The 26,385-nt window shown below is 42.1% G+C and overlaps 1 protein-coding gene across 4 annotated transcripts in view; it reads left to right on the plus strand.

The window, feature by feature from the left end:
* The window catches only part of LOC129832493 (transcription factor Dp-2-like), a 49,046-nt gene extending 23,463 nt beyond the window's left edge, over nucleotides 1-25,583 (plus strand). For 2 of the 4 annotated variants that reach the window (XM_055896610.1, XM_055896608.1), the window contains exons 3-12: nucleotides 181-302; nucleotides 556-603; nucleotides 2,912-2,944; nucleotides 16,977-17,136; nucleotides 18,303-18,449; nucleotides 20,189-20,257; nucleotides 21,034-21,185; nucleotides 23,826-23,992; nucleotides 24,074-24,101; nucleotides 24,445-25,583. In XM_055896610.1, the coding sequence (XP_055752585.1) occupies nucleotides 181-302; nucleotides 556-603; nucleotides 2,912-2,944; nucleotides 16,977-17,136; nucleotides 18,303-18,449; nucleotides 20,189-20,257; nucleotides 21,034-21,185; nucleotides 23,826-23,992; nucleotides 24,074-24,101; nucleotides 24,445-24,598 (1,080 nt within the window). In that variant the 3' untranslated portion in view covers nucleotides 24,599-25,583. The remainder of the gene's footprint in view (nucleotides 1-180; nucleotides 303-555; nucleotides 604-2,911; nucleotides 2,945-16,976; nucleotides 17,137-18,302; nucleotides 18,450-20,188; nucleotides 20,258-21,033; nucleotides 21,186-23,825; nucleotides 23,993-24,073; nucleotides 24,102-24,444) is intronic. The other 2 variants (XM_055896609.1, XM_055896611.1) reach the window with 2 other exon arrangements.
* Nucleotides 25,584-26,385: the final 802 nt, after the last annotated feature.

Consider the following 26,385-nt stretch of genomic DNA (forward strand, 5'->3'; position numbering starts at 1 on the left):
TTTTCTTTATTTGGTGCGTAATGAACAGCACCCCGACTTCCAATATTCTTCGAATCACCTGACATCCTTGCATCTGTTCATTCATGTCCATTGCTAAACCTTTTTTGCTACGATGTGCCCAAATGAACATGAGCCTGTGATCTGATGCACCCCTCTGTTTCTTATTTCTGTTCTGTGTAGATCATCAGCACAGCAGAGAGAGTCTCTCACACAGGGAATGTCCTCGTAGGTACCCCCTGCACACACACGCCCACTATGGTTGACCAGGGACGCAACCAGGATGCCAACAAGTGGACCCCAGGGTGAGCTGTTACGCACACGTTTTTCCCGTTTTGCTCAAGTACACACACACACACACACACACACACACACACACAGCTGCATTGTTTGCTCGAGTACACACACACCACTGCTCTGTTTTGTTGCACATTATCATTGTTGTAAAGAGGTATTTTCTTTGATCTGTTTCCAGAACATGACAATAATTTAAGTAAAGTAGCATTCACTGTATTTATTTTTTATTAGCTAACATCACTTTTTGTTTTTTATTCCTAGGGCCAAGAAGCGAACGCATGATTTCATTGACTCATATTTTTCTGACCGGTGGGTTGATTTTGTTATTCTGGCTACTATTGTTGTTAATATTCTCACACACACACACACACACACACACACACACACACACACACACACACACACAACAGGGATTGCTAGGTAGAGATTTCCAATCTAATGTATTTATTGCGGCCTGTTAGTTAGCCTATGGATTGACAGATAATATACAATGCATTCGGTAAGTATTCAGACCCATTGACTTTTTCCACATTTTGATACGTTTCAGCCTTATTTGAAAATTGATTACAAATAAATCCACATCAATGTACACACAATACCCCATAATGACAAAGCGAAAACATTTTTTTTAATGTTCGCTCATTTATAAAAACAGATTCCTTATTGACATAAGTATTCAGAACCTTTATGAGACTTGAAATTGAGCTCAGGTTCATCCTGTTTTCATTGATCATCCTTGAAATGTTTCTACAACTTGATTGGAGTACACCTGTGATACATTCAATTGATTGGAAATGATTTGGAAAGGTACAAACCTGTCTGTCTAAGGTCCCACACTTGACAGTACATGTCAGAGCCAAAACCAAGCCATGAGGTTGAAGGAATTGTCCGTAGAGCTCCGGGACAGGATTGGGTCGGGGTACAGATCTGGGGAAGGGTACCAAAACATTTCTACACCATTGAAACTTCCCAAGAACACAGTTGCCTCCATCATTGTTAAATGGGAGGTTTGAAACCACCAAGACTCTTCCTAGAGCTGGCCGCCAGGCCAAACTGAGCAATCAGGGGAGAAGGGCCTTGGTCAGGGAGGTGACCAAGAACCCAATGGTCACTCTGACAGAGCTCCAGAGTTCCTCTGTGGAGATGGGAGAACCTTCCAGAGGACAACCATCTCTGCAACACTCCACCAATCAGGCCTTTATGGTAGAGTGGCCAGACGAAAGCCACTCCTCAGTTAAAGGCACAACAGCCCGCTTTGTGTTTGCCAAAATGCACCTACAGGACTCTCAGACCATGAGAAACAAGATTCTCTGGTCAATGAAACCAACTCTTTGGCCTGATTGCCAAATTGTCATGTCTGGAGGAAACAGGGCACCATCCCTACGGTTAAGCATGGTGGTGGCAGCATTATGCTGTGGGGATGTTATTCAGCGGCAGGTACTAGGAGACTGGTCAGGATCGAGGGAAAATTTGAACTGGGAAAAGTTCAGAGATCCTTGACGAAAACCAGAGTGCTCAGGACCTCAAACTGGGCCAAATGTTCATCTTCCAACAGAACAACAACCCTAAGCAAACAGCCAAACAACGCAGGAGTTAATTTTTTTAACCTTTATTTAACTAGGCAAGTCAGTTAAGAACAAGTTCTTATTTTCAATGAAGGCCTAGGAACAGTGGGTTAACTGCCTTGTTCAGGGGCAGAACGACAGATTTTTACCTTGTCAGCACGGGGATTCGATCTTGCAACCTTTTGGTTACTAGTCCAACGCTCTAACCACTAGGCTACCTGCCGCCCCAGGAGAAGTCTCTGAATGTCCTTGAGTGGCCCAGCCAGAGCCCGGACTTGAGCCCGATCAAACATCACCGGAGAGACCTGAAAATAGCTGTGCAGCGACACTCCCATCCAACCTGACAGAGCTTGAGAGGATCTGTGGAGAAGAATGGGAGAAACTCCCTAAATACAGGTGTGCCAAGCTTGTGGCTTCATGCCCAAGAAGACTTGACGCAGTAATCGCTGCCAAAGGTGCTTCAACAAAGTACTGAGTATAAATACTTATATTTCCGTTTTTTTTTTTAAACGCATTCGCTAATATTTCTAAAAACCTGTTTTCACTTTGTCATTATGGGGTATTGTGTGTGTATATTGATGAATTGTTGTCATTTATTTAAAATCTATTTTAGAATAAGGCTGTAACAACATTTTGAAAGAGTAAAGGGGTCTGAATACTTTCTGAATAAACTAAAGAAACAGTATATAGAGGAATGATATATAAATAAATGATAGGAAGAGTGCAGGAAGATTATCCAGTCAAACAAGTTGCAGATAGAGTGAGATGGCGTTAGAAAGTGGGATAGAGAGGTAGGAGAATTGGCGAAAAAGGGAGTAACAACAGAGGGCGAGAGAAACTGAGTCAGAGAGAGATGCTTTGTCATTCTCTCACAGCATCTCATTGAGCTGAAGCGTCTCATTAGTTCCAAAGCAAACCAGTTCATTAGGCAATGGAATTAGTTGTAATCTAGGAGGACTGACACACACACAGTAACATAGTCTTGTATATTGAATTAATCTTAAACAGTTCACACTCACTTCAAACTAACAATTTCTCTGCCTGTGTTGCAGGGATGGGCTGTGCTCAGGAGACTCTTCAGCCAGGTAACTGACCGGCTCAGCGGAATGTAGATGGAGGTGAAACGGTGCATTTGTAGTAAGGGAGGGGGGGCTGCTCAAGAGGCTGCAGTCTGACATTTTTTTGTTGTTAGTCCAGAATGCATCTGTCTGACCCCCCCCCCCCACCCGAAAGATCACGCAACTGCTGACTCACTACAGCAGAGCACTGACTCTCTCTCTCACCATGCCTCCCCCTCTCTCCTGTCTCTTGTTCCCTTCCTGTCATCTCCTCTGGATACCATTTATATTTCAGTGTCCCATCTCTTCTCCCGTGCGGTCTCTTTTTCTCTTGTAACATGCCCACCCAGAACTAGATTTTTTTTTCTCTCTCTCACACACCCTCTCTCGCGCTCTCACAGTACAGGTTAGTAAGAACTGCAGTGGATTTGACCATGACTGCCTATTCACTAGTGACTGCAGGTTTTTTGTGTGTGTTCAGGTGAGCAGATTATGTAACCATCAGAGTCTGTGTAGGTACTGTATGTTTGTGTGTACATGTGTAGTATGTACAGTACCAGTCAAACTACTCATTTCAGAATTTCTTTATTTTTACTATTTTCTACATTGTCAATAATAGTGAAGACATCAAAACTATGAAATAACACAAATGGAATCATGTAGTGACATTTTATTTTTATTTTTAAATCAAAATATATTTGAGATTCTTCAATGTAGCTGCCTTGACAGGTTTGCACACTCTTGGCATTCTCTCAACCAGCTACATTCAATTAACAGGTATGCTTTGTTAAAGGTACATTTGTAGAATTTCTTTCCTTAATGCTTTTGAGACAATCAGTTGTGTTGTAACAAGGTAGGGATGGTATACAGAAGATAGCCTTATTTGGTAAAAGACCAAGTCCATATTATGGCAAGAACAGCTCAAATAAGCAAAGAGAATCAACAGTCCATCATTACTTAAAGACATGAAGGTCAGTCAATCAGGAAAATGTCAAGAACTTTGAAAGTTTCTTCAAGTGCAGTCGCAAAAACCAAGCGCTATAGTGAAACTGGCTCTCATGAGGATTGCCACAGGAAAGGAAGACCCAGAGTTACTGCTGCAGCAGAACACTCTGATAATACAACAAAAACTAGACTACGGTACCTCCTCCAATGAGATGCGCTAGACTCCGTTCATTCGCTCTCTAGATGCACAGAGAATGCTGACGAATCACAAGCAGGCTCTCTCGCTCTGCATGGCATGCACATGCTGGCCAATAAGTGTCCTCACTTAGACTGTGCAGTTAGATGCTGGTGAGTAGAGAAAGGGTATTTAATCCTTTGAAAAATAACCATCCCCTACTTTGACGATTGCATGGAGGAAAAAAAAAAAAAAAGAGCAGACAGCAGAAAAGCCCCTCAGTCACCTGCAACCAGCCATCAAGTGTAATGGCCTACGGAAAATAAATCCTGACCAGTGGAGGCTGCTGAAGGGAGGATGGCTCATAATGGCTGGAATGGAGCGGCATTAAACACATGGAAACCATGTGTTTTATGTATTTGATACCATTCCACGTATTCTGCTCCAGCCATTGTCACGAGCCCGTCCTCCCAAATTAAGGTGCCACCAACCTCCTGTACAGCAGCCACATAGAAATCAGAGGCTTTCGCCTACCACATTGCCAAAGACATGGTTCCTATTTACAGTCCGCAAAGACTGCTTCAAGAAGATGATCAACAAACTGGACAGGAGATACAAGATTCCATCTTGCACATATTTCTCCATCCCAACACTGTATAACAAAATTAAGGGAGAAGTTGAAACGTTGCGTTGAATGACTGGCCCAGACTCCAATGTTTTGGACACAGGCTGCACCTTGCAATTGGTAGGCTACGTGTTACATGATTGAGCTTACTTGATTGAGGCTACTTATACATAATTACACAATCATAAGCTTCCTATTCCATCTGCAGCCTATGCCTGCCTGAATAAATTATTAATTGACGTTATTTAAAGACACTATTTTGATGATCATGTTAAAAATGTATGTTTTTAATATGTAGGTGTAATAATCATATCTATTATCATTTATACAACAGGTGGTTCTAATCCTGTATTCTGATTTGGTTAAAAGCGCATTCCAGAAGCGCGTTCCAGTGTCATCAGCCCAGGCAGGGAATTTATAAACTTCATCTCCACTATAAAAACATCTAGACATGTCACATTTCTTTGAGACTAACATTTAGTTTTCGGCAGCGGAGATTTGTATAAACCTTGCTGTCTGTCTTTCCGACATTTGCAATATTGTTTCAATATTCAAATTCGATCTCCAACTGTCCCATAGTAATGAACGTGTAGGGGTCGGGAGTCGGAACGAGAGAGCGAGGCAGGCAGTGTTTTTCAGCCAGTCGAAATCATGAATCAGCTGGCATCATTTTTATGGATATATACAGTTTGTGATTTTAGCATGTAAATCTTGGTGGGGCAAAAAAAAAGAAAGTGGGATGCATGCCAGCAAAGCCACTACACAACACAATACATTAATTGCACTATAACGGTAACACATGGTGCCAACAAAATGTTAGGGCCTGCATAAAGCTGTCCCAACAGCAGTCCCAACATCTTACCATTGCTACACTTGGCTATCAGCAGAGACTTGTATGACAGCAAAACAGCTCATTCAGCCTCATTTACTGCCTTAAAAAAATAAAAAACATAGCTGATATGGCTGACTTGCTTAAACAAATGTGGTTTCTAATGACAATTTAGATGTACAAACTATGGCATAAGGGGACGACAAGCGTATTAGGTGCAATCTGTAATTTCGATTACGACAATGAGCGTGCTAGAATGGACATAGTCAACTATTTGTTTAGCACTTTTGAAATCTACAGCGACAGAACATTCAGAACATGGGCCGTTCTTACAGTATTCTCCCTGTACACCAAGTCAGAACCGTAGGATAAATAAAGGGGGCATATAAGCAGACAATGAAAGCTCTTACAATATTCAATGATTACGTTTCCCTAAAACAGGTTATAGGCTACATGTGCACCACCACGTCAGAAGAGTAGGCGACATTGAAGAGAGGTAAATAGACCAAATTATTAGGGTGAGACACATGGGCTACTAACATCTTACTACACAACATACACTTAGTATTACTTTCTTAGCTACAGTATACATATCTCCCTGGCATATTACATAATTTATGCAGCAGCATACAATACATTTTTGGACTCACCTTGTGCTGTGCTCACTTGAACAGGAAGGTGGCGCGGCGGGCAAATTTTGTCATCAAAGTCTGGCATTCTCTGGATTTATGGTGCTTTCAAAAGAACTGACAACTCGGGGGGGCGGGGACAAGGTCGAATCATGATGACGCCATTGATCTTCAGGTCGTAGCTCTAGAAAGAGGCTGGATTTACAATTCTGAGTTGGATGACCGTTCAAAACGTATTTTCCCAGTGAGAGCTCATTTATTCCCAATTTCCCAGTTGTCCTGAACTTACTGAAGTCAAGTTTTTCGCAGTTCTCGCAGTTCTGAGTTAAGTTGCTGCACAAATCATGCTTCATTGACAGCATAGTCAATGTTGAATGTTTATAATTTTAAACTTGGAAAAGAGACCCTTAAGCCCAGATTTGGGACCACACAGCCACTCTCACTCATTCCTTCCAAACCAGTCATTGTTGAATTTGCGATTTCCAACTTGTCTAATGTTTATGGCCGATGAGCACCAATACGTTTTATCTATAACTTCTCCTCATATGACAAGGATTAAAAAGGATTTGCCAGTAGATTGTTGACTTGATTCATGGTTTTTAAAGTATGATGTTGACATGATCAGTTCAATCAAAGCTGCTGAACATATAACTTGATTTGATGTAATTTTATCTGTGGCCAATGACCTTGAGCCTTCTTGGATGGGCACTTCTAGTGTAACTCTGGCAGCACACAAGGTGCAATTTTTTTTGGAGGTTTACCTTTAGACTTGGCCGTGACGTGGTGTCCCCATGAGTGACAGAACACTGAGCCAATCACGACGTAACACTTCGTATTTTCTACTGGCTTGCCCCACCACCACTGAAAGCACTGAGCTAGGCTGAAACACCTGCATTTTGGAGCTGCCTTACTCCAGAAAACAAAAAAGAGACCATGTTTGTATGCGGATTTATTAACTCAATTATATATTTTTGTTGTTAGTAAACTGATATGCTGGTGTTACTCAAATCACATGTTATTCGTCACATGCGCCGTATACAACAGGTGTAGACCTTTACAGTGAAATGCTTACTTACAAAGCCCTTAACCAACAGTGCAGTTAAGAAAAATTCCCCCCCAAAAACAAGAAATAAAAGTAACTAATGAGCAGCAGTAAAATAGCAATAGCGAGGCTATATATAGGGGGTACCGGTACAGAGTCAATGTGCGGGGGCACTGGTTAGTCGAGGTATATATGTAGGTAAAGTTATTAAAGTGACTATACATACAGTTGAAGTCAGAAGTTTACATACACCTTAGCCAAATGCATTTAAACTCAGCTTTCACAATTCCTAACATTTAATCCTAGTAAAAATTAGTTAGGAATCAGTTAGGATCACCACTTTATTTTAAGAATGTGAAATGTCAGAATAATAATAGATTTATTTCAGCTTTTATTTCTTTCATTACATTCCCAGTGGGTCAGAAGTTTACATACACTCAATTAGTATTTGGTAGCATTACCTTTAAATTGTTTAACTTGGGTCAAAACTTGGGTCAAACGTTTCAGGTAGCCTTCAACAATTTTCTCACAATAAATTGGGTTAATTTTTGCCCATTCCTTCTGACAGAGCTGGTGTAACTGAGTCAGGTTTGTAGGCCTCCTTGCTCGCAAATGCTTTTTCAGTTGTGCCTACAAATTTTCTATAGGATTGAGGTCAGGGCTTTGTGATGGCCACTCCAATATTACAGTTACATTTAAGTCATTTAGCAGACGCTCTTATCCAGAGCGACTTACAAATTGGTGCATTCACCTTATGATATCCAGTGGAACAACCACTTTACAATAGTGCATCTAACTCTTTTAAGGGGGGGGTTTGAAGGATTACTTTATCCTATCCTAGGTATTCCTTAAAGAGGTGGGGGGGGAACAATATACAATATCTTGACTTTGTTGTCCTTAAGCCATTTTGCCACAACTTTGGAAGTATGCTTGGGGTCATTGTCCATTTGGAAGACCCATTTGCGGCCAATCTTTAACTTCCTGACTGATGTCTTGAGGTGTTGCTTCAAAATATCCACATAATTTTCCATCCTCATAATGCCATCTATTTTGTGAAGTGCACCAGTCCATCCTGCAGCAAAGCACCCCCACAACATGATGCTGCCCCCCGTGCCTCACGGTTGGGATGGTGTTCTTCGGCTTGCAAGCCTCCCCCTTTTTCCTCCAAACATAACGATGGTCATTATGGCCAAACAGTTCTATTTTTGTTTCATCAGACGAGAGGACATTTCTCCAAAAAGTACGATCTTTGTCCCAATGTGCAGTTAAACTGTAGTCTGGCTTTTTTATGGCGGTTTTGGAGCAGTGGCTTCTTCCTTGCTGAGCGGCCTTTCAGGTTATGTCGATATAGGACTCGTTTTACTGTGGATATAGATACTTTTATACCTGTTTCCTCCAGCTTCTTCACAAGGTCCTTTGCTGTTCTGGGATTGATTTGCACTTTTCACACGAAAGTACGTTCATCTCTAGGAGACAGAACGCGTCTCCTTCCTGAACGGTATGATGGCCGTGTGGTCCCATGGTGTTTATACTTGCATACTATTGTTTGTACAGATGAACGTGGTACCTTCAGGCGATTGGAAATTGTTCCCAAGGATGAACCAGACTTGTGGTAGGTCTACAATTTATTTTCTGTGGTCTTGGCTGATTTCTTTTGATTTTCCCATGATGTCAAGCAAAGAGGCACTGAGTTTGAAGGTAGGCCTTGAAATACATCCACAGGTATGCCTCCAATTGACTCAAATTATGTAAATGAGCCTATCAGAAGCTTCAAAAGCCATGACATCATTTTCTGGAATTTTCCAAGCTGTTTAAAGGCACAGTCAACTTAGTGTATGTACACTTCTGACCCACTGGAATTGTGATTTAAGTGAAATAATCGGTCTGTAAACAGTTGTTGGAAAAATGACTTGTGTCATGCACAAAGTAGATATCCTAACCGACTTGCCAAAACTATAGTTTGTTAACAAGAAATTTGTGGAGTGGTTTTGAAAAACGAGTTTTAATGACTCGAACCTAAGTGTATGTAACCTTCCGACTTCAACTGTAGATAATAGAGTAGCAGCAGCGTAAAAGAGGTAGGGGAGCAATGCAAATAGTCTGGGTAGCCATTTGATTAGATGTTCAGGAGTCTTATGGCTATAAGCTGTTTAGAATCCTCTTGGACCTAGACTTGGCACGCCGGTACCGCTTGCCGTGTGATAGCAGAGAGAACAGTCTGACGAGGGTGGCTGGAGTCTTTGACAATTTTTACGACCTTCCTTCTGACGCCGCCTGGTATAGAGGTTCTGGAAGGCAAGAAGCTTGGCCCCAGTGATGTACTGGGCCGTACACACTACCCTCTGTAGTACCCTTTAATGGCAAAATAACATGCAAAGCAGGCAAGCCCCCCCCCCCCAAAAAAAGAAACAATGCTCTGCCTCACCTGCCCTGAATGACGGGTCGCCACTGGATAAATAAATGCAAATAAATTGAAAAAAGGTAAACGAAACGAAGTGCAGCTAGTTTGCTTTCTTTGCAGCTTCAGTTTGAAGTTAATGTGTTAGCTGTGTTGTTGGCTAGCTCCTCTGAACAACAGTGTCCTAACGAGAGAGCCCATTTTCTTTGCCAGGTGAAATCGTGCCTCCTTAGCTCATTGTCATGGATGTATCCAAATGTCTCTCGACAACCTCTTAAACAAATGCAGCTACTGTTGTTATTCTGTCTGCACTGTTTGACATGACTGTAAATTGGCCGTAGTTGGCTAGCTAGCAAGCAAGGGATAAGAATGTTGCCAGCCAGTATGGCAATGGAACATTTCGAACAAACGACTGGGTCGCGTCCATAGATACAGAACCAATAAAACGAACGCCTTGGGTAGCAACCCTAGATTTGTGTTGGGACTATATCTTGTGGAAGGATGAAACGGTATGAATCAATTCATCGAAATAAAGTTTTTAATGAAAATATGTCAATCATTATTTGAATATGTTGGTAACCCGTTGTATAAAAGTGATAATGCCCTTGAAGCTGCTGTTTGGCGGATATACAGTTGAAGTCGGAAGTTTACATACACTCAATTAGTATTTGGTAGCATTGCCTTTAAATTGTTTAACAAGAAATTTGTGGAGTGGTTGAAAAAACGAGTTTTAATGACTCCAACCTAAGTGTATGTAAACTTCTGACCCACTGGGAATGTGATTGGGGGGGGGGGGAAAGCTGAAATTTCACATTCTTAAAATCAAGTGGTGATCCTAACTGACCTAAGACAGGGAATGTTTACTAGGATTAAATGTCAGGAATTGTGAAACTGAGTTTAAATGTATTTGGCTAAGGTGTATGTAAACTTCTGACTTCAACTGTAAATGTAGCGTGTAACAATGTTGGAAAATATGTTTTATTTTGTTGTTTTCAGTTACAGAATGTATGCATTCATATGATCTAATTTTAGAAGTGAAAGTTTTAGAAGAAAAGGTGCCTCTGTGGTTTCGGAGTCACTGAGTGTGTACGTGTCCCTCAAATCATGACTACTCTCTCTCTACCCATTATGGCACATTCACCACCATTTTTCCGGACTGTTTCTCATCTTCTCTCTCTCAAATTCTTCCCAAATTATCCAAGCTACAGGAGCTGGGGTTCTGGAACTAATTTGTCCTGACAACTGTAACCCTAAGCTTCCACCACGCAGTGGCTTGCCATCCCCACCTCCTACCTCATACACCACACACACACAGTCTTCCCATTTGTGTGTGTGTGTGTGCTCCTCAGAGATCCAGTTATGTAATGAGCGGCTCTGCAGTCTCCTACTCTACTGCGTGTTAGAAGGAACTGTACTGTGTTTGAGGGTCGGGGGATGTTTGTGAAATGGACATTTCGATTGCTCACTCACTTAGCTGCGTGTGTGCGCCTGTCTTTACATGTCTCTGTCCTGTCCACTTACATAGTCTTCCTCGTCTTCATCTATATCTATTCTCTCACTCTCCCCTTCTCTCTGTTCCTCTCTTTCTCTCACACCTACAGTACCAGTCAAGTTTGTACAGCTATTCATTCAAGGGTTTTCCTTTATTTTTACTATTTTCTACATTGAATAATAGTGAAGACATCAAAACTATGAAAACACATAGGGAATCATGTAGTAACCAAAAAAGTCAAAATAGCCAATTGCACGTTGCCAAATGTAACGCATCTGTGTTGTGTGCTCTACGACTGTCTAACAATCCTAATGAAGGTTACATAATCCGCTCACCTGAACACACACACGTGTCTGTATATCAACTAGAGGTCGACCGATTATGATTTTTCAATACCGATGCCGATTATTGGAGGACAAAAAAGCAGATTTTATTTATATATATATATCATACACACACATTTTTGTAATAATGACAATTGCAACAATACTGAATGAACAATGAACACTTATTTTAACTTAATATAATACATAAATACACACACGCACACACAGCTCTGAAGTGACAATGAAACTGAAGAGTCTGCTTAGGAGACAAATACTCTCAACTGTTTGAATAAAAATAGAGTTTAAGTTACCTGTGATGAATGTTGAAAACAAAAACCTTCATTTCTATATGCAGGAAATCCTATTTTAATAATGGGCATGGTAAGAATTGACAACCAAAGTGCGGGTCATAATTCCCATGACACCTAGCAAAATCTGAAAAGCGGTTTCTTCATTTATTGCATAGGATATTTTTTAGATTCACTTAAAATAAGGTCTGTGTTTCGTGTAGGCTTACACCGCCAATTGTATAACTGTGTAGATATCCATAGGACAAGGTAACTCTGATCAATATTGGCTAAATATAAGCGAAGATAAAAAAAAATTGTAATGTGGATTTATGAAAATACGTTGACAAACGTCACCTTATCCTAGTGAGATTTACACGGGTATCAAAACGTCGAGGCGGTTTAAGCCTGCACGAAACACAGACCTTATTTGAAGTAGATCAAGACATTCTCTATGGAAGACATGAACGGTAAAATAACGAAGGAACCCCTTTCAAATTCAGCCGCAAGTTATTACAGGAATTATAACGCATTGACTATTTCTCTCTAAACCATATACCTTTGGCTAATCTGGAAACTATCACCTCGTAAACAAAACGTTTATTCCGTTCCGTATTTTATCTAACGGGTGGCATCCATGAGTCTGAATGTTCCTGTTACATTGCACAACCTTCAATGTTATGTCATAATTAGTTCGCAAAGAGCCAGACTGTTGAATATACCCTGACTCTGCGTGCAATGAACGCAAGAGAAATGACACAATTTCACCTGGTTAATATTGCCTGCTAACCTGGATGTTTTTTAGCTAAATATGCAGGTTTAAAAAATATATACTTGTGTATTGATTTTAAGGCATTGATGTGTATGGTTTAGTACACATTGGAGCAATGACAGTCATTGATTGATTGTTTTTATAAGATAAGTTTAATGCTAGCTAGCAACTTACCTTAGCTTACTGCATTTGCGTAACAGGCAGGCTCCTCGGAGTGCAATGTAATCAGGTGTTAGAGCATTGGACTAGTTAGTTAACTGCAAGGTTGCAAGATTGGATCCCCCGAGCGGACAAGGTTAAAAATCTGTCCTGTTCCTAGGCCGTCATTGAAAATAAGAATGTGTTCTTAACTGACTTGCCTAGTTAAATAAAGATTAAATAAAGGTGTAAAAAATTTTTTTTTAAATATCGGCGCCCAAAAATACCGATTTCCGATTGTTACGAAAACTTGAAATCGGCCCCGATTAATCGGTCGACCTCTATCACACACACCCCCCCCCCCCCCCTCTCCCTCTGTTTTCTTTGTGCCGATATCTCTTTTTAGCCTGATTTCTCTTATCTTTTTCTCCATGCCCCACTACCGCCCTTTCGGTTTCCCTTGGTGTGTAAATCACAGAGAACGAGCCCCTGATTAAGCGAGTGATTTTTATCATTGCTGTGTGGGCGGAGCGTCACGTGTAGCTTAACGGTTCATCATCAGTCAATCATCAATTTTATCCCGTTTGTATTCACATTCGCCAAAAGTTTCTGCTGATTTGAGAATGAGATGACTTTACATGCGCACACACCGACCCTTGTGAAATGATAAACAATAGTTCTTCACCTGCATGTCGAGGTGGTTCGTAATGAAATGCAATAATCCCCTTCTTCCCTCTCCCTGGGCTAGTGAGCTAGAGAAACCACATTACACTGGAACTGTTGTGAGAAAGAGGCAGCATTCCATGACTCCTGACATAGAGCACATCAGCATTCGACAGACAGTGCTTTGTTTTTTGTACTGTCCTGAATGGCTGGGGCTATGAGCACAAATACATAGACCTCAATGGAAAGAACTAGCTATCAGCAAGGTGTGTGTGTGTGCCACGCTGATCCTCAACACGGGTGCCCCTCAGGGGTGCGTGCTCAGTCCCCTCCTACTCCCTGTCACTCATCTCTGCACGGCCAGGCACGACTCCAACACCATCAAGTTTGCCGATGAAACAACAGGGGTTAGGCTTCATCACCGACGATGTGACAGCCTATAGGGAGAAGGTCAGAGACCTGGCCGTGTGGTGCCAGAACAACAACATATCCCTCAATGTGATCAAGACAAAGGAGATGATTGTGGAGTACAGGAAAAGGAGGACCGAGCATGTCCCCATTGTCATCGACAGGGCTGTAGTTGAGCAGGTTGAGAGCTTCAAGTTCCTTGGTCTCCACATCACCAACAAACTATCATGGTCCAAACATACCAAGATAAGTCGTGAAGAGGGCACGACAATGCCTATTCCCCCTCAGGAGACTGAAAAGATTCGGCATGGATCCTCAAAGTTCTACAGCTGCACCATCGAGAGCATCCTGACTGGTTGCATCACCGCCTGGTATGGCAACTGCTCCGCCTCCGACCGCAAGGCACTACAGAGGGTAGTGTGTACGGCCCAGTACATCACCAAGCTTCCTGCCATCCAGGACCTCTACACCAGGCTGAAAAGAGGAAGGCCCTAAAATTTGTCAGACTCCAGCCACCCTATTCAGACTGTTCTCTCTGCTACCACACAGCAAGCGGTACCGGAGCGCCAAGTTTAGGCCCAAAAGGCTTCTTAACAGCTTCTACCCCCAAGCCATAAGACTCCTGAACAGCTAGTCAAAGGGCTACCCAGACCCCTCTTTCACGCTGCTGCTACTCTGTTTATCTATGCATAGTCACTAAGTCTACCTACATGTACAGTTGAGGTCGGAAGTTTACATACACTTAGGTTGGAGTCATTAACTCGTTTTTCAACCACTCCACAAATTTCTTGTTAACAAACTATAGTTTTGTCAAGTATTTTAGGATATCTACTTTGTGCATGGCACAAGTCATTTTTCCAACAATTGTTTACAGACATTATTTCACTGTATCACAATTCTAGTGGGTCAAAAGTTTACATACACTAAGTTGACTGTGCCTTTTAAACCGCTTGGAAAATTCCAGAAATTGTCATGCTTTAGAAGCTTCTGATAGGCTAATTGTGTGAGTCAGTTGGAGGTGTACCTGTGGATGTATTTCAAGGCCTACCTTCAAATTCAGTGCCACTTTGCTTGACATCATGGGAAAATCAAAAGAAATCAGCCAAGACCTCAGAAAACAAATTGTAGACCTACCACAAGTCTGGTTCATCCTTGGGACCAATTTCCAAACGCCTGATGGTACCACGTTCATCTGTACAAACAATAGTACGCAAGTATAAACACCATGGGACAACGCAGCCGTCATACCGCTCAGGAAGGAGACGCGTTATGTCTCCTAGAGATGAACGTACTTTGGTGTGAAAAGTGCAAATCAATCCCAGAACAACAGCAAAGGACCTTGTGAAGATGCTGGAGGAAACAGGTACACAAGTATCTATATCCACAGTAAAACGAGTCCTATATTGACATAACCTGAAAGGCCGCTCAGCAAGGAAGTTGCCACTGCTCCAAAACCGACATAAAAAAGCCAGACTACAGTTTGCAACTGCACATTGGGACAAAGATTGTACTTTTTGGAGAAATGTCCTTTGGTCGGATGAAACAAAAATAAAACTGTTTGGCCATAATGACCATCGTTATGTTTGGAGGAAAAAGGGGGAGGCTTGCAAGCCGAAGAACACCATCCCAACCGTGAAGCACGGGGGTGGCAGCATCATGTTGTGGACATGCTTTGCTGCAGGAGGGACTGGTGCACTTCACAAAATAGATGGCATCACGAGGAAGGAAAATTATGTGGATATATTGAAGCGACATCAGTCAGGAAGTTAAAGCTTGGTCGCAAAAGGGTCTTCCAAATGGACAATGTCCCTAACCATACTTCCAAAGTTGTGGCAAAATGGCTTAAGGACAACAAAGTCAAGGTATTGGAGTGGCCATCACAAAGCCCTGACCTGCCCAGAAATGTTCTATGGAATTGAGAACTGAAAAAGCATGTGCGAGCAAGGTGGCCTACAAACCTGACTCAGTTACACCAGCTCTGTCAGGAGTAATGGGCCAAAATTCAACTAACGTATTGTGGGAAGCTTGTGGAAGACTACCCAAAACATTTGACCCAAGTTAAACAATTTAAAGGCAATGCTACCAAATACTAATTTAGTGTATGTAAACTTCTGACCAACTGGGAATGTGATGAATGAAATAAAAGCTGAAATATCTCATTCTCTCTACTATTATATTGACATTTCACATTCTTAAAATAAAGTGCTGATCCTAACTGACCTAAGACAGGGAATGTTTACTAGGATTAAACGTTTTTCACAGGAATTGTGAAAAACGGAGTTTAAATGTATTTGGCTAAGGTGTATGTAAACTTCCGACTTCAACTGTACATATTACCTCGACTAACCGGTGTCCCCAGACATTGACTCTGCACTGGTACTCCCAGAGAGAGAGAGAGAGAGAGAGAGAGACACACACATTCTCAAGAATTGAGTCAGCCTTCAAGTCTGTGCTCATTTGATATAAATGTCTCACGGGAGGATATAAATATGTCTGGGCTGTGGGTTCTCGATGCAACCCAAGTCAATTCTTTAGGAGTGTAGGGGTAGAAAATGGTGCTCCAACCACAACCATGAATCTGTCCCAAATGGCACCATGTTCCCTGAATAGTGCACTACTTTTGATCCTCATGTGGTAGTGCACTATATAGGGAATAGGATGCCATTTGGAACACAGACCATTACTATTGTCTATTCCCAATAGTGCTATTACCCTTCAGCATTGTTTTAAATACACTTTAAATACACTAAATCCACTTTAAATATGAGTACACATCGACAAAATTGCACTGAATGTGTACTGAGTATAAAGCCATACACTAATTTGAAGCATAAACGAGCAGTGCATCTGAGCGCACGTCACGTGATTCTGTGACGGCACATTGGAGGAGAGCGTCAAAGCGTGCACTATGGTCTTCACATACATGCCAAGCTCCTTCATGCTTATGTTAATGTGTCATGGTTTTCATAAGTGTGCTTTTGCTTGTGAAAGTGTTGGAGAGAAACTCATCGTTTTACATTAGTATGGAATTATTGTATATGTTGTATTGTCTGATCCACTGGGTCCATTGAGTGTTATATTGTTTGTGTGCGAGGTTAGATTTGACAAGTAAGTGTGGAGTCGGAGCTGGAGCGTGTCTGTTGTGTGTGTGCTTTTGCGCATGTTGTGTGTTCCGTGTCATATTTTGTAAGCATTTCACTGTACTGTTTACACCTACTGTATCCTGTGCATGTGACAAATGAACTATTTAAAGTGTGTAACAGCTAGTCCTGGATGTGACCGTCTGGTCATTAATGTGTCGGTTGCTTCTCTGTGATCCCTCCACCACAGCAAGCGACTGAAGGGCGATAAGAACGGGAAGGGCCTGAGGCATTTCTCCACGAAGGTGTGCGAGAAGGTGCAGAAGAAAGGCACCACGTCCTACAACGAGGTGGCCGACGAACTGGTGGCTGAGTTCACCCACTCCACCACCGTCATGGCCACAGACTCGGTGAGTCCGTAAAATAATATGGTCATTTAGCAGACGCTTTCATCCAAAACCACTTACGGTTGACAGTGACACATATTCAGTATATGTGGCCCATGCAGGAATCAAACATACAACCCTGGGTTGTGTTCATTAGGCACCAAACAGAATAAACTGGAATGAAATGGGGAGGGACTTGTGCAATGAGAAACAATGCTTGGCTTCAGTTATATTTTCCATTGCGTGCCCTAATGAACACAACCCTCGTGTTGCCAGCACCGTGGTCATCTAACCCATTGTGCCAGTAGAATGATAAAGTATTGTAGGGGGTTGTTGAGCGGATCAAGCCAGGTGAACAGATTTCTGACTATACTTTAGCCAATGCCTCTAACGTCCCTTTTCATGCATAACTAAAGAACAAACCGATCTGGCCAACAGGCTAGTGGATAACACTAGCCTCTTAGTTCTTTTTATTCGTACATTTATGTACATTTTTCTTTCTGTTTTTGAGAACATTGTTGTACTCAGGACACTATTGGGAATGAGACCCTGGTGTCAATTGGGCTACCCTGAATAAATAAAAGCGAATACAAATAAAATGAGTTCAATTTGACATGAGACAGCAAAACGGCACTGTATTTTTTTTCTTCAACAAAATGTTCTTGTTAGATAAGTTTGTTTTTCCATTCATAAACTGTTCAAGATAAGCAATTAATGAATTACACATTTGAGCTCGTAGAGACTATGGAATGTTGTTTATGTTGCAAACGATTCCCTTGCGTCCCAAAGCATGGTGTTGGAGAAGTCCAGCTGAAAGTGAGGCTGTTTTAATAGTGGGGAGGGGGCCAGCCGCTGAATACTTTCCGGTATTAATAATGACACGACCCCTTAAAAATAGCTTGGCCCCAGACCTAATCTGCTTACTTCCTGTGGAATGTTAAACATTATCATTCATTAAAAACAGATTAACCATGAGGGCTAGCAGTTAGTGCGCCGCAGGAGGGGTAGCGGGTAGTCCTGGCCAGGGACACACACACACCGTAGGACAGTTGCTAATGAGATGCCCCTTGACCCCCTCAAGACAAGCTTAGAATCATAACCTCTTCTCTGCTATTATCTGTTTCCTTGCTCTCCTCTTATGTCATCTCTTTTCTTTTCTCTTTCCTCACCCTATCCCTCTCCCTCCCCAGCAGGTGTATGACCAGAAGAACATCCGCAGGCGTGTTTATGACGCTCTCAACGTGCTGATGGCCATGAACATCATCTCCAAGGAGAAGAAGGAGATCCGCTGGATCGGCCTGCCCACCAACTCAGCCCAGGAGTGTCAAAACCTGGAGGTGATTGTCACACACACACACACACACACACACACACTTTAAACCAGCAGAGCTCTCTGGGAGCTGAAAGTGAGCCTTGACAGCCACTCCATGACATGTGTCACTGTCACCTCTCAGGAAAAGAGGGACAGGCAGACGGAGAGAAATAAATGGGGTGAAGGGAGCACAGACAAAGGGAAGAGGAGGAAAAATGAAAGACCGTGTCAGTTCTCTTCTAGAGTGCATGGATTAAATAAATGTTTTCCTCATCAATATACACACAATGCCCTATAATTACAAAGCAAACTTTTCCCCCCACTTTTTTGCAGATTTATTAAAAATAAACAGAACTATCGTATTTATTTATTCAGACCCTTTGCTATGAGACTTGAAATTGAGCTCAGATGCATCCTGTTTCCATTGATCATCCTTGAGATGTTTCTCCCCAAGAACACAGTGGCCTCCATCATTCTTATAAGGAAGATGCTTGGAACCACCAAGACTCTTCCTAGAGCTGGCCACCCGACCAAACTGAGCAATCGGGGGAGAAGGGCCTTGGTCAGGGAGGTGACCATGAACCTGATGGTCACTCTGACAGAGCTCCAGAGTTCATCTGTGGAGGTGGGAGAACCTTCCAGAAGGACAACCATCTCTGCAACACTCCACCAATCAGGCCTTTATGGTAGGGTGACCAGACGGAAGCCACTCCTCAGTTAAAGGTACATGACAGCCCATGAGAAACAAGATTATCTGGTCTGATGAAGCCAAGATTGAACTCTTTGGCCTGAATGCTAAGCGTCACGTCTGGAGGAAACCTGACACCATCCCTACGGTTAAGAATGGTGGTTGCAGCATCATGCTGTGGGGATGTTTTTCAGCGGCAGGGACTGGGAGACTAGTCAGGATCGAGGGAAAGATGAACGGAGGAAAGTATTGAGATCCTTGAAAACCTTCTCCATAGCGCTCAGGACCTCACTGGGGTGAAGGTTCACATCCCAACAGGACAACGACCCTAAGCAAACAGCCAAGACAACGCAGGAGTAGCTTCGGGACAAGTCTCTGAATGTCCTTGAGTGACCCAGCTAGAGCCCGGACTTGAACCCGATCAAACTCTCTGATCTCTGGAGAGACCTGAAAATAGCTGTGCAGCAAAGCTCCCCATCCAACCTGACAGAGCTTGAGAGGATTTGCAGAGAAGAATGGGAGAAACTCCCCAAATACAGGTGTGCAAAGCTTATAGCGTCATACCCACGAAGACTTGAGGTTGTAATCGCTGCCAAAGGTGCTTCAAAACAGTACTGATTAAAGGGTCTGAATACTTATGTAGATGTTATATTTAAGTTTATATAAAAAATTAATTTGCTAACATTTCTAAAAACCTCAGTTACTTAAATAACGATAGTCTGAGTGGTTGATATGGGTAGGGCTCTGGAGCGAGGGGTGAAGTGGGGTTTGGATGGAAGAGGGGCAAAGACAGTACACCGACCACCACCCCCGCTGACCATCTACATCTAGTCATTAACTTCCAGACCATGTCATGACCGGGGCCACCATCTGGAGCCTTCAAGAAGCACTCAAAAAGAACTCCATATGCTGATCTAGATACTGTTGAAGCCGATGTTTATTTTTTAAATTGCTTGTTTGTTTTGTATTAGGAATGCTTTGAGATTCTTTATGTAATGTATTATTTTTATTACTGTTAGACAGTTATGTTACACCATTCCTTTCTAAAATACTTAAAAAACTGTTTCCCCAATCAGGTGGAGAAACAGAAACGCCTGAAGAGGATCAGACAGAAGAGAACTCAGCTGGAAGAACTCATACTGCAGGTACGGAGGTGTGTGTGTGTGTGTGTGTGTGTGTGTGTGTGTGTGTGTGTGTGTTTGAATGCATTCGTGGGTGTGCACATGCTTATCTCCTTTCGGATACCTTGGTCGTGAGTGATGAGCTAGGCAGCTGTCCATCTATAAATCCATTGAAAAACACCAAACTTGTTAGCATCTCATTAGCATATGATAGGGAACCTTTGTGTGACCCCGTGGAGTTCCCAGAAGGCCAGAGAGTGTGGGAGGGGTCAAAGATCTCTTGATTGATTACTTCTCCCTGAGAGAAGGACTCGGCGATCACCAAATGTTATTTGCAGTATTTCTCTTTAAATGTACCGCACCACGGATAGTATTCATTCATTCATTGTATCTCTGATTGGTGTGTTGGCTCCCTACTGCTCTGACCTGGTGACGGTAACTTACTCTAAAGCTAGATTTAAGCTTCAACCTAAGCTCCGATTCCTCTGAGGTTTTCACTTAGCATTGATTTAGCCATGATATGCTACAGCCAGGCGTTTTTCCTGACCACATCACCTGACCAGGATAGACTTGTTGCCTTGATGTAGTTCCACTCATGAACCATACACTCTCAACCTTCAGAGGTTGAAAATGTGGGTTTGTGTATGTGGGGATAGATGTTTTTAGAGTGTGTAGCGATAGGATTAGCTGTAGTTGTAGTAACAATGTGTCTGTGTGGATAGTTGGGTTCGAAAGTTCAGGAAGATGAATGCAAACTAAATCGATATGTTTCTGAATATTGCTCATCTCTTCTCAAACAGCAAATCGCATTCAAGAACCTGGTGCAGAGAAACAAAGTCAGCGAGACTTCCTCCCTGGCCCCTCCCCCTTCCGGCTCTGTCATCCAGCTCCCCTTCATCATCCTCAACACAGACGTACGCACCGTCATCGACTGCTCCATCTCCAGCGACAAGTACGTGTCACCGCAACGTCTTCACCCTAATGACTGTTGCAAAGACAACTCTAGGTCACTCACTACTGAATTGCTACTCCAATTGCCACTGTAGTATAATGCACATGTTTATTGCGCCTTTATCATTGAAACGCCAACATTTCTCCTACAGTGCTGAACGTAAATTCGGGTAGGATCACAAGGTTTTACCATGATTAAAATATATCATTACATGTAATCTATACAGATGGCTACAATACAAACCTGCTTTCTCACAGTAATCCTCCAACTCTCTGTAGGTAGCCAGGACAAACATATTTTCACAATTTCATCAGAATCAATGTCATAGCACGTTTTTACCTGATGAAGTAGAATCCTGTTAAAATTTTAAAAGTCCCATTTATATTCCCAAAACATAGATAGAAAATTCTACTTTTGCTGCCTTCCTGTTTAAAAATAATAATAATTATGGCCAATTTTTTTATTTATGGTTTTAGATGTCCAAATACATAATCAATATGCTGGAATAAATTGTGATATTTTGAAGACCAATACATAATTCAAAAGGCACTCACACATCTGAGCTATCTTTTTTGCAGGTGCATGGTTACAGTTAAATAAAATGAGAAAAGGAACCCGCACACTGCTCTTGATAGTATCACTGCTTTTTAATAAGCTTTACATATCGGCCTCACGGCCTTCGGCAGGAGCCAATACTTAAAAGTTACTCCCTACACATGTCACACTTGTGTTCAGATTACTTGTATTTTTTCAAAATTAGTACCTTCATAAACTGCACACACACCAATATTTACCAAGCGGTCACTCAACTGGAATTGATTAGTTTGTTCTGTGTTACTGTAATCAATAGAACGTGCAAATGAATCACTCACATCGATATTGTATTGAAATCAATGGAAATGGGACCATAACCACGGTGACATGTACTGTTTACGCTTTTCTAACAGACAAACTTCAATGAATTTGGATATACTACATATATCTGTTGATCGATGACAACCTGTCTTAGCCATTTATCAACTAACGTACAAAACATTGAAGGGAAATTCAAATTGAAAAAATCAGCTTCATATCTCCAGCATCAACATATGTGAACATGGCATGTGTTTGTTTTTTAGTAAAAAAGAATGACATCAACCAATTAGTAGGCGATGTCTACTCACAATTGGTCAAACTCACACGATGCACCCCCCCCAGAACAGTCTCAATTAAATCAGGGCATGAACTCTACAAGGTGTAGAAAGCGTTCCACAGGGATGCTGGCCCATGTTGACTCCAATGCGTCCCACATTTGTGTGAAATTGTCTGGATGTCCTTTGGGTGGTGGATCATTCTTAATACACACGGGAAACTGTTGAGTGTGAAAAACCCAGCAGCGTTGCAGTTCTTGACACAATCAAACAGGTGTGCCTGGCACCTACTACCGTACCCCATTCAAAGGCACTTGAATATTTTGTCTTGCTCATTCACCCTCTGAATGGCACACATACACAATCCATGTCTCAATAGTCTCGAGGCTTGCAAATCCTTCTTTAACCTGTCTCCTCCCCTTTATCTACACTGATTGAAGTGAATTTATCAGGTGGTATCAATAAGGGATCATAGCATTCACCTGGTCAGTCTGTCATGGAAAGAGCAGGTGTTGATAATGTTTTGTACACTCAGTGTACATCTCTCGGGGGGAAATAATTTTGTTAGATGGCGAATACGGAAAAGGAAACTACACTTTTTTGAGGGAATAATTTCTACGAATCGCCACCTCTCATCAGTTTATAAATAGCGAAAGGGTTTGTCTTTCATTTGAAAGATGGCGTAACCCTCAAATCCATGAATTAATGTCAAGACAGGTACATTTATGGGAGGAGCGCCCATTTTTTCCCCCTAGCCACCGTGGTCTGAAAATGGCAAACATATCGATCTGTTTTTAAGCATTGTGATTTAAGAGATTGATGACTATAAACTTTAATACTAACATCACCAATCTGAGGTAAAAAGGATATGCATTTCCCGTTATTCTGTTAAACTTGAGTCTAATGTAGTAACGCGTTCTGTCCACCATAGAGAAATTAGCGTAATATACCATAATTAAATAAGTAATTCATTTTTTTTATATATATGATATTAAGTGTAGCACGCACGTCTATTACGTCCTACTTTAACCATGGAGAGTAAAATAAATCAAATCTTTATTTGCCACATGCGCCGAATACAACAAGTGTAGACTTTACCGTGAAATGCTTACTTACAAGCCCTTAACCAACAGTGCAGTTCAAGAAGAATAAAATATTTACCAAGTAGGCTAAAATAAAAAGTAATTATAAAAAGTAACACAATAACGAGGCTATATACAGGGGGCTTCGGTACTGAGTCAGTGTGCAGGGGTACAGGCTAGTTGAGGTCATCTGTACATGTAGGTGGGGGTGAAGTGACTATGCATAGATAACAAACAAACAGCGAGTAGCAGCGGTGTACAAGAGGGGGGGGTTGTCAATGTAAATTGTCCAGTGGAGATTTTTATGAATTGTTCAGCAGTCTAATGGCTTGGGGGTAGAAGTGCCTAAGCACAATTTAACAATGCACTCTAGACTAGAGTCCATAGGTTCTGTGCAGCAGTCTGAACATTTGACGTCCTTACTGTAGATGCGAATACCTTTTCAACTTTGACAACACCTTTGAGATCCATGACGACATAGAGATTCTGAAGCGCATGGGGATGTCCCTGGGCCTGGAGAGTGGGAAGTGCACCGCAGACAATCTCGTTGTTGCCAAGTCCCTCATCCCCAGGTCTCTGGAGACCTACGTCATAGGTGAGAGTGGGAAAATGGCTTTTTTGACATGTGTGAGCGTGTGCAGGCCATTTCAGTCTGTCCTCATCTCCCCTCCCACAGGCATAGCAAGAGGCACCAGTCAAACAAGGTAGATTACCTCTCATAACTTTTAAATCAAAACGTGATTTGAACACAATCCACTAGCACACAGGAACATCCTTTTTCCTTTATATAGTGCACTACTTTTGACCAGGGCACAGAGGGCTCTGTTCAAAAGTAGTGCACTATATAGGGAAAATGGTGTCATTTGGGATGTATCCAGGAAGTGATCCTGTTTTTGTGTGGCAAAATGTGTCATTGCACACCTTACTGATAACAGAAAATCTCAAGCCACACAGGGATCATAAAATATAAATGACCTAAGGTGACATGTTTGATTTTAATTTGAGAACTGAAGTGACTGACCAGTGGTGTGGGTTGTCCTGGTTCAGCTCTTTCCCAGGTGACCTGGACTCCGCCTCTTTGAATGGAAGGCAGAGCTTCAGCCACAGTAGCACCGCCCTCTCAGAGTCTCGAGGCCAGACGCCCAGCTCCTTCAACGAGGAAGAGGAGGACGATGATGATGAACCCTCTTCCCCAGAGTGATTTACGGACAGACAGCCAGCCAGGCATCAGTGATGCACCATACCGCTCCCTCTCTGGGACAGGACTCTTGTCTCCCATTCTGTTCACAGGGGGAATGTAAGTTCTCTGGGGATGTGGCCAGATATACAGGAAATAAGCTGCCAATCATTCAGGTCTGTGATAAGATATTTTAGAAGCATTTATATCTCGGTCTTCCTCTTAATTTCTTCCTTGTAGTTATTTTTTGTAAATTACTTCCGTTTCGCTTTCTGCCCAGAGAGGCGATAGCTGCGTAATCTCAGCTCCTCGAAAAATGGTTTTGTTGTTTTTAGGTGGAGTGCAATGTTTTGTAGGTGTTTTCTACTAGACGTAAGCTCTAGGAGCAGTGCGGCTATGCATCAAAACGCTCACACTGTCTCGACGCACCAGACTCTACGACTGAATATTTTGTGATTCTTAAAGATGTCTTCATATTTATTTTCTTGTTACATTGAAACATGTCAAGCGTATATGAATAGTGTGCGTGTTGACGTAGGCTAGTGGTGTTGCGTTCTGTTCTAACTTTAACGCAACAACAAACAAACGTTACTTATGATACTGCTCTATTCTGTTTGCAGTTTACTGTTAGCCACTTGATGCAACTGTGTGGAAGGATATCAGCAGCAACCTTTAGCCCAGGTATTAGCTCTACCTTGTCTAGAAACAAGGGTACATTCTGGGTAAATGTAGTTATCTTTTAAGTGTGAACCATTGTTAGTCTGTCTCATCAATGCCTTTTTTCAATATAATCCTGGAGCCAACATGTAATGGCCTATTCCGTTCAACGCGTTGCACCCTCCTGAATGCGTCCTTGATATGTTGTCATGACCTTTGACCCCTTGAGCTCGTTAGGCCCTACACTCAGTGGACATTCCACTTGGGGAAACGTGTGTGCTCTCTTTTAGAAGGTTATGCTATGTAGTTGCAGAAATGCCTGGGTCTGTAAATAAACATCATTTTGGTTAAACCTGTATTTTCAAGGAGTATTTTCTCGAAGTGACGTATTTATCTCATGGACACCACATTATCTTGGGTCAGTAAGCCTTCTGTTCAGGACAGTGTTTCATAGTCCTGGTCCTGGGGACCCAAAGGGGTGCACATTTTTGTCTTACACACCTGATTCTACTAATCAAAGATTTGATGTTGAGTTGATTAGTGGAATTGGGTGTGGTGCTACTGCCCAAAACATTTTTTGCAGCCTTTGGGTCCTCAGGACCAGGATTAAGAAACACTGATTTAGAAAATGTTCTCTTTGTCTAATGGTTGGTTTGGTTAGTGTCTAAATTAAGTCTCCTCTTCATCTGCATCGATCTGAAATCATGGGATAGGCGAAAACATCACTGCAGATTGAGTAGGCATAGAGACTGGAGAGGAAATCATTGAGAAACTTCACACTTGCATCTGGGACCCGGCAGCTGCATCACGAAAATCACAAGTTGAAGAATTTTGCACAATAAGTGTGAGGAATGATGCCAACATTGCAAAATTGGTGCAATTAGTCCTAGGTTATGAGAAGAAAGTGCAAAAAGGAAACCTCTGGGCAACTTGCCGCTAACCCGCCAGACTCCTCACCAGTGGCGTGAATTCATGAATGCCAAAAGAAACATCCATGATCCAACCATAAATTCATAGATTATGCCCCTGGAATAAGAGGATGACAGTTCAATGTGTAGCTAGATGTAAAAGGCTAATGTTAACGTTGCCCATGAAAGGAAGTTAGGCTAGCGAGCAAGCATTTTAGCCTGGTAGCCTGGGACAACAAAAAATAA

This window comes from Salvelinus fontinalis, chromosome 33, assembly GCF_029448725.1.
Source record: "Salvelinus fontinalis isolate EN_2023a chromosome 33, ASM2944872v1, whole genome shotgun sequence".
Classification (NCBI taxonomy): Eukaryota; Metazoa; Chordata; class Actinopteri; order Salmoniformes; family Salmonidae; genus Salvelinus; species Salvelinus fontinalis.